General features: G+C 35.8%; 1 protein-coding gene across 5 annotated transcripts; it reads right to left on the bottom strand.

The window, feature by feature from the left end:
- Positions 1–445: 445 nt before the first annotated feature.
- LOC142539156 (uncharacterized) lies at positions 446–6,976 on the bottom strand. Of its 5 annotated transcripts, none has more exons than XM_075644430.1 (7): positions 6,754–6,976; positions 4,920–4,981; positions 2,298–2,370; positions 1,892–2,212; positions 1,600–1,812; positions 740–832; positions 446–644 (listed from the first exon to the last, which is right to left on the bottom strand). In XM_075644430.1, exons 3-7 carry the CDS (start codon positions 2,346–2,348, stop codon positions 546–548), a joined length of 777 nt encoding a protein of 258 aa, XP_075500545.1. In that variant the 5' UTR covers positions 2,349–2,370; positions 4,920–4,981; positions 6,754–6,976; the 3' UTR covers positions 446–545. The 5 variants fall into 5 exon arrangements, with proteins under 5 accessions (XP_075500545.1, XP_075500549.1, XP_075500546.1 ...); XM_075644434.1 differs by having other exon boundaries at positions 766–832; XM_075644431.1 differs by having other exon boundaries at positions 6,790–6,976.
- Positions 6,977–9,132: the final 2,156 nt, after the last annotated feature.

Below are 9,132 nucleotides of genomic sequence, written 5' to 3'. Positions count from 1 at the left end.
TAATATATTTACTTGTTATTCATGATATATGCATGCTGAATCTTTAGACTCACTAGACTTGATTGTTGTAGTTACTGATGAGGTCGAGACAAAGGGCGGGGACTAGTGAGCTAGCTTGGGTCAGCAGTAGTAGGAATCCGAGGACCTCATGTTTCAGTTTATTCACCATTTTATGTTCAAACTCAGTTTTAATATGTTGAATGATTTTTAAGTTGTTGTTTTGAAACACAATATTTACTTCCGCTGTTATTTTAAAGTTAAATCCATTTATCAGTTTATTTTACGAATGATGCATGTTATTTATTTAAAGAGAAAAATTTTAAATAATTCCGCAAAATTACGAATACGAAATACGGGCCTCTACATCTTTGACGGCATATTCATATATGTGGGAGACATCAGCAGTGTTACAGAATGGAAACCAATAACCAAATATGTACTCTACTTTAGAACAAAAAAGCACATGTTTATTCCATTTTCCCAATTACACATTACCTTATACACGAAAAATGATGCAAAGTTAATCTAATTATTACAATTTTCTCTCAAACAGCTTGAGTACTAGGCTCTCCATTTTTTTTCTTGTGACCTTCATTCCAAACTTGCGATCTCGTAATTTTTGTATATGTCGGGCTTCTCTTTTTCTTTAATATAGAAATATATACAAAATCGTTAAAACATAATTCAAAATATGTATATATCACTAATTACATAAATTATAAAAAATTAAAAAAATTACCATAATGTGAGTCAAACGAGCATAACCTCTCCGGCTCATTGTGTGAATGTGATCTTGTTTTTTCCTCATCGCTCTAAATCTTTCACTCTTTTCGTGAGATTAGTTAAAATCGTACAATCAAACTGTTCAAAAGATTAAAACTTAGTAGTCACTTGCCCAAGCAAAGCAACACACCAAAATGTAGCACAACAATCAACAGCGTTACCAGTTCGCATCTACAATAAATAAAATATCACTGATAAACAATTTATTTGTAATTAAAATATATCATCATCTTAAACAGATCAAATCGAAAAAAATAGCCTTCTAGTTAATTTCACAGAACTTAATTTTGAAAACGTGGAGAATAAAAATCAAGCAATAGATCTTTTAATATCACTTATACCAAATTATTTTACCTTCAAAATTGAAGCAAAGAAGTCTTGAGATCCTAGTTCATCAGAGTGCGAAATAGATCCTGTAAAGTACAAAAACAATGTTCCTGTGGCTGCTGCAGCTGCTGCAGTTTCCTCTTCAATGGTAGCTGCGACTGTAAAGGCAAGTGATTCAAAGCTTCAACTTCTTGTAGCAGCTGCAGCTACTGTAACAGCTGCAGCTGTTGTAAGCAATATGAGGTGTTGGAATCAACTGTTCTTTGGATTTGCTATGTTACGCCATGTGTTCTAGTTTTGCAAATAAATGAAGAATGCAATATGTCCAAACAACCATTACATCCAAACACACACCTAAACTACTGACAAAGCAGTCTCGTCGGGACAACAACACAATACATTAACCACAAAGATCTAAATAACACCAACAAATTGAAAGGTAAAGCAAATGTATTAAGTGACCATAAAAGATTCAAGAAAAATTCTCACTTGAAAGTTAGGTGATAATGTCCTCTGTACAAATAAGTCCCACTGATTTCGGTCCATAAATTTAGGCTTCAAAAGATTGAGATCTCGTGAAGTCAGTCGACTTGTATTAGCTTCGCGTACAAGTATTTGCAATTTAGATTTCCTATAGCGCCACAATTTAGCGAACTTTCGAAAAATTGTTTTCTTTTCACAATCATCAACTTTGTAAGTCAGCTGTACATTAAATAAAAAGAAAATATGTCTACATTTGTTATGAAAATGGAAATGAAAAATTAAGTAACTAATATATTACCTGAAGACAGCTCCACATCCTATCCTTCACTTCTTCGCTTATATCATTCCATCCATTTAAAGTATAAGGCACAAATTCTTTTGTCATGCAATCTAGAAAAGAAGCGTACTTCACTGAATTATCTCCAACCGACTGTCCAAACTCATTACGATCCAGCTCTTTACACTTGTCTTGGCCACTAACCATTTTCAACTTTGATGCACCCCATCCTTTTTTCTTATCTGTTTTCTCATCATCAATTGGTTCTTTACCATGCAAATCATGTGATGAATTAGCTGAATTGTTAGAATCCATTATCGATAACCTATTAGATATATTTTCCTGTAAAATGGAAAAAAGATACATTGAAATGTACTAGTGTGCTTTAGTAAAATAAAACAAGATTTAAAATAAAAAACAATATCACCTGAATTTCATCTACAGATCCTTTGCTACGTTTTTTGACCATTTTACTCATCTTTTGAATGTTATTAAATAACCTGATAAACATGTAATATGACATGATGCATCACTGAAAATAAACAAGCAAACAAATATATTAAACAATAAATAAATAGTTACATAACTTTAGAAAAAATGTATCAATCAAAATAAATAACTATAAAATCTATTCCTGAAAATTTCCGTCGTGTCTCAGTCACATCAATTCCTTCACCCTCATTCCTTGAGTACGGTTCTTTCTTGGTAATTTTAATCTCAAGTAGGGACACATCAAGAGGTGTTGATGACGTATAAGCATCTTCTTTAAGCACATTCATGTTATTAATACCCCGAAGCGGCGCTTTTAGCAACACATACCAATTGGTTTCATCATTGTCCCTGGAATAGAAGACTTGCTTTGCTTGTGATGCTAAAATGAAAGGATCACTTTCAAAAGTTTTTAGTCCTTGGTGTAAATTGACCAGTGTAAAACCATCTTCAATTTTGATACAAGTTCCAGGATTGGCCCAATCACACCTAAAAACAGGCACTTTGAAAGAATAGTAGTATAGCAAAACAATATCAGGTATAACCTCATAGTATGATAGACTTCCTACTGTATGTGAATTGTCATTAGCATTAGATTGACAAAAAGTTTCGGCTTCAATTGAAACACCACTATCTTGTGTCGACCTTTCAATATCAATTGTGTGGAACTTATGTCCATTTACAATATATCTCGTATAAGATGTAACGTGCTTTCTTGGACCATGTGCTAGCCATTGAATTTGGTCTGAAGAGTTAACATTATCTTGTTTTGATAACCATTCAGCAAATGTTTCCATATGTTGTTTTTGTAACAACGTTTCGTTACTTAAGAAACGATGATCTGTTTGTTTAATCTCGTCAATGTGCATCCTAATCAAAATAATTGAATGGAGATGTTAGAATACACAAGATATGTAATAGATCAAGACTAACAGTATGAAACTAACTACACTCACTGTAAGTAAGGTTCAACTTCTGCAGTATTGAACAACACATATCGATGTGCAGCTTGTAACACGTGATCCTCTAAAATCTTTTCTTTCCCTTTAGAAATTGGACGACCTTCTGATAATCCATATTCCAAATCATCGTTCCTATTAGAACGAACACCAATACTAGAAGCATTTTTTATATAAGCACTACAAAATGCCATTCGTTCTTCTGCGAGGTAACACTCGGCTATGCAACCTTCTGGTCTTGCCCGGTTCTTCACATACCCTTTTAGTATTTTTATAAATCTAAATCACAAAGTAAAATTCACATTAAAGAAGTGTTGATAGCAAAATCTAAAAGGGTTGAATCCATCTGTTGCAAGACCAAGGTGGAGATTTCTAGGATCTGATGCAAAATCAGGCCATTTATGATCTAGCGTATCCCAAGCTACCGAATCAACTGGATGACACATCATATGATCTTGACTTTTGTGTTCGGAGTGCCAATCAACTCTTCAGCCTTTTGTTTTGATTTAAACATCCTTTTCAGTCTTGGTATCACTGGAAAATACCGTAGGACCTTTCAGGAACTCCTTTACAAACTTTGGTGGTGACTTTGTCTATCTTCCATCTTGAGGATCCACAATTGGACACGAGTCCAAATCTTGAAGCTCCTTTCTAAATAGACAACAATCATTTGGGCAAGCATGAATCTTCTCATATCCTAATCAAATGGTTTCAACAACTTTCTCATCGTGTAAACAGTTTCTGGAAGTGTGTTGTTATCTGGAAGCATGTCACCTAAGATCTTAAGGAGCTCATTAAAATATTGTCTGTGTGACCATTAGTAGACTTGTAATTGTATAGTGTGACGACTGCGGACAACTTTGTGTAAGATGTACAACCAGGGAAGAGAGGAGTTTCCGCATCTTTTAATAAATCATCAAACTCATAATCTTTTGCCTCAGACATAGTGTGTCCAACCTCTTCTTCCGGCAAAAAAACATCCTTATATAAGTGATATGCCTCTCTACTTTTATCCTCTTTCTGAACTCCTCCTGAACTACCTTCAGCATGAGATTGTGAGTTATAAGTTTCACCATGAAAGACCCAAATAGTGTAAGAAATATCGACACCTTAATAATTAAGTGGTCATACATTGGTCAAATTTCATATACTTCTTATTTTACAACGCTTGCAAGGACATAAGATTACTTCACGTGTTTTTTCATAGTTCCTAGCTTGTGCTATAAATCTTTTTACCCCTTCTTCATACTCGGGTACAAGCCTAGAAGGCAGATGAATCCATTCCTTATCCATCTTGTGAACAAACCTTTTTCATTTATATGAAATAATTATGAGATTTTATCAATACACACACACACATATATACACGATGATAATTTAATTTATATGATATAATTACTTAGGTGTCAGATGTTATCCCAAATTTTCTTTCCCAAAATATTCCCAACATTTTTATAAGAGAACACCACATAATAAATAAAAAAAACTTAAATACAAAAAAACTTATTCATACATCATTATATTTTAAACAAATAAAAATCATGTGACAAAGTAGTATTTACCATCTATGTCAAAATAATACACACAATTAATATTTATACCTGCACACAGATTGAGCACACTTCAGAACTCCAACAGTGTTAGCTAATCCAAGCAATATCCCCTGTATAAGTAAGTGTTCATAGTATTACAAAAATGGCAACTCACTGACTATGAATAGTATTGTTCAAGTTAGATCTAGGAATATATTAAAGAAAGATAAAGACAATGAAAAACTACTTAAACATATAATATCAAATTCTCTATTTGTACAATAAAAATTGGTGGATTCACACGTCATTGCAACATAAAATGGAGAAAAAAAAATGTTTCGTTCAAGATTCAAACCACCCCCCAAAAACCACAGGTAAAATGGTTCAATAGAAAAGGAAAATACATTGAATATCTCTGCCAACTGGTTCACATTGTACTGGCCGAAAAACAGCTTATATTTTCCTAAAATCCATTTAAATTAATGTTCCAAGAAACATGACAGAAAGAGGAAACAGTTGAGAATTTGATTAATCGAAATAGAACAAGAAATCAATATTCCCTAACTTTACAAATACATTGTAGAAACTTAAAAGGGGCATAGTCTAGCCTTGTTGAATTAAACAATCTCAAGGCCTTTCATAAATTAATAATAATTGATAATATATGAGACACATTCATAGTGAAGCTTGTTTGCCGTTTGGTAAGTTTGAAATAGATAAAAAAAAAAATGAGTCAAAGACATGAATTCTTGTTAAAAATTCAAAACTCGATTAAGAAGACTCGTCACTTCATAATCTATTCCTTTCACCCATAACCTGATCTTTCAAACACAACCACTAAAGATGAATACTTTATCCTCAGCCCATGTTGAAATAAGCGTAAGCATGAGCAGTAAACACCAAGGAGCAGTAGAGATTACCATATTCTAAACCACAACATTTTTTTGCAACCTTGCGACTGTAATTGTCCATAAAAGATATGCAGTCAAATCACAAATAAAAAGGTAACAAATTGAGTTGGGAATTCTTTGCAGTCTAAATTGGCAACCTAATTGAAATAGCTGACATTTATTTTGAACTCATAAGGATAATACAACATCAATACCAGAAAATGGCAAAATGCTATGTTCATACCATCATTTTCATTATTGTTTCGGCCTTGTGATATCCAAACAGTTGGTGCAAATAGAAAGTAGTAACATTTGAATACACCCAAAGCATGAAAAATAAAATTTTAAGCACAAGACAAACATCCATTAAACTTGTTAATGGGTTCTACAGTTTGTAAATGTGGACATGTGGGTGTCTAATTGAAGTGCTGCAACACAGCAAAGCAGAAGTTTGTTGAATGGAGACTTGCGCAGTTTCGCGAGCCACAAGAGGTATGCCAGACATTCTTATTAGACAGGATTGGCAAATTTACACATATTTAAACCAAAACCTGCATTGCCACTAAAAATCTACAAACATGAGAGTCGAGAACAGATTTCATAATAATTCTTTCTCAATATTTGTACAGAATTCCAATCAATAACAGAGCGAAAATTGAAGTAATAGACACACTACTCTCAAGAGCTTGCAAACGCAACATTTACTCATTCCACGTGCATTCTCAAGAGTTCGCAAACGCAACATTACTCTCAAGAGTTCGCAAAAGAAAAATGTGTGGCTGAAATCCATATAAAAGACGTTGTAACAAATAAATCCAGAATATCAAAGCCCAAATTAAGTCTTCAATTAACATAACCAGAGAGATTCAATTCGAATCTGGAAAAAAGAAAAAGAAAAGAAGAAGATTGAAATGTCAAGATGCTAGTGATTATTCAATTTCACTCACGAGAACAATATTATTTTCATAAAATTAGCTAAATTAAGTGATCGCATACAGAGCAGAGATATTCACCTAGCAGAGAGGGCAACGGAAGTAAGTCAACCGTACCGGCGAAAAGAGAGCCGGATTGCCTGTTCATGGATTTTTGCGTTTTAAATTTAATAATCAATTTTGGTGGTGAACGATGGCGCTGGCATGAAATCGAAGAAGAATCGACTTGGGGCTTTTAAATTTTAGTTTTACTAACCGCCTCAACAATAACAGACACAGGCGGCGTCGGTTAGGAGGACATGGCGGCGAAATGGCAGAAATGTAGCGGCGGCGACAAGGATTTCGGCAAAGAAGAAATCGGCGCACAGAAAGAAAGAAAAGAAATTGGTCTTGTGGGAATTAATATTGAGCGCGCTTAGAAAAGTAATAGGCGCGCATTTTTCTTCGACATCATGAATTGAAAGCACTCCGTTAATAATAATATTGACGGCGTGCTTTTACTGTGCGCTGTTAATGTATAGACACGTTTTTTTATATAAAATTTATACTATTAAGAGCGAACATAAAAAGCACGCTGGTAATAATACTATTAACGGCGTGCTTTTCATGTGCGCTGTTAATGTATAGATACGATTTTTTTTAAAAAAAAAATTAAAACTATTAACAGCGCACATCAAAAGCACGGCATTAATAATAATATTAACGACATGCTTTTAATGTGCGCTGTTAATGTATAGACGCGATTTTTTAAAAAAATATATTTATACTATTAACAGCGTACATAAACATACACACTGTTAATAATAATATTAACGGCGTGCTTTTAATGTGCGCTGCGAAATGGAGGTGTGCAAATTGATCAAGAGATTGGAGGTGCCGAAGACTGAGTAGGCGGAGTTGGACGTGCGCACATGAACCCGAGGACCTTATTTCTTTCGCACATCACGTTTATGAGATAGGAGGGGACATGATTATTTTTACTCATTCCTTTTATTATGTTATTGGATATCATGATTTTTACTTGTTCCTATTTGTTTTATTTTTAAAATTGCAGTATTTCATCTGGTAGATGATTACTATTATTTTTTAAGGGTGAAATATTAGGCAGTGTTGCATGCATGCATAATTTATGAATTTTCGAGAATAAGTTTACAAAAAAAAAATTTCCTAGTAATATGTTTTAGTAGTAGAAGTTTTAGTTGGTATCAGAGCAAGGGTCATGTATAGGGTTGTGCCATCGTCAGCTTCTGCAGCTCACTCTTCAAGTCTCAAGTTTGTAAGCTTTTATGTTTTAAATAGTTACTGCTGTCACCTTCAAGAATGCATGATTTACGTTTTACAGCGATTTACAGGACATGTTTAGCTGCTTTCATGATTAAATGCTTTAAAAACCAAATTAACTTGCATGATGGGTTACGATTAGAATTTTGACTGTATTCAGATATCATGCCTCCAAGACGCGCCCCAAATACAGAGTGACAGGAAGATATTTCAGGAGGCGGCACCTCCACCACCACCGCCATTTGATGAAGCTACCCGTGTACTGGAGGGTATGGCTAGACTTTTGGAGCAGACGCAGCAGGCTCCTCGACCTCAAACAGATATTTTTGAGCAGTTTTGACGGCTCAACCTGAAGAAGTTTTGGGATACTAGTGACCCTTTCATAGAGGAGGGTTGGATTCGATCTTTGGAGCTACAATTCCAGTACCTGCAGATGATGGATGGCGACCGGGTCAAGTGCGCCACATACATGTTGAGAGATGATGCATCCCTTTGGTGGGAGGGAGCAGCTCATGGGCTAAACTGGGAAACCTTTCTTGGGAGCAGTTCAAGGATGTGTTCTATGGCAAGTATTTTCTAGCCGACGTTAGGGCCGCCTGACGAAGGAGTTTACGAGTCTCCGCCAGGGGGACTTGTCTGTGGTCGACTTTATCAGGAAGTTTGATAGGGGCTGCCATTTTGTGCCCCTTATTGCTCGAGATGCCGCCCAGAAGCTGAGGCATTTCATGGATGGCTTGAGACCCATGTTGCGCAAGGATGTTATGCTGATGAGGCCGGAGAGCTATAGTAGGCCACCGTTTGTGCCTTTCAGGCGGAGCAGGCTTTGAGGGACATTGATTTTGAGATGCAGAGGAAGAGATCTCAAGCCCAGCCCAGCTCCCAGCCACAGAAAAGAAAGTTCACGAGGCCACCAAGACATCAAGGGCAGCAGAAGCCCCAAGGACGATTAAGAGGCCTGGTCAGCAGAGGCCACCACAGGTACCAGGGGCTCCGAAGCCGGCAGAGTGGCAACCTTGCAAGCAGTGCAACTGGTTCCACCTCGGCAAATGTTTATGGGGAACCTACAAATGCTTCATTTGCGAGCAGGAGGGTCATAAGGCGCAGATTGCCCTAGGAACAAGGGCCCCACGGCCAGTAGAGCGTATGTAATGCACGTACAGGAGGCCGAGACTGAGCCAG

The sequence above is a fragment of the Primulina tabacum genome, chromosome 3, assembly GCF_025594145.1.
Source record: "Primulina tabacum isolate GXHZ01 chromosome 3, ASM2559414v2, whole genome shotgun sequence".
NCBI lineage: Eukaryota > Viridiplantae > Streptophyta > Magnoliopsida > Lamiales > Gesneriaceae > Primulina > Primulina tabacum.
Note: the sequence above shows the minus strand (reverse complement) of the source record. Positions and strands in the feature narration are given on the sequence as shown.

Excerpts from the sequence above, each read along its gene's own strand:
- LOC142539156 (XM_075644430.1), bottom strand. The coding sequence starts at position 2,348 with ATGAGTAAAATGGTCAAAAAACGTAGCAAAGGATCTGTAGATGAAATT. Across the intron at positions 2,213-2,297 it reads GATCTGTAGATGAAATTCAG|GAAAATATATCTAATAGGTT; the intron begins GTGATATTGTTT and ends TCCATTTTACAG. Across the intron at positions 833-1,599 it reads CATTATCACCTAACTTTCAA|GAAAAGAGTGAAAGATTTAG; the intron begins GTGAGAATTTTT and ends AACTAATCTCAC.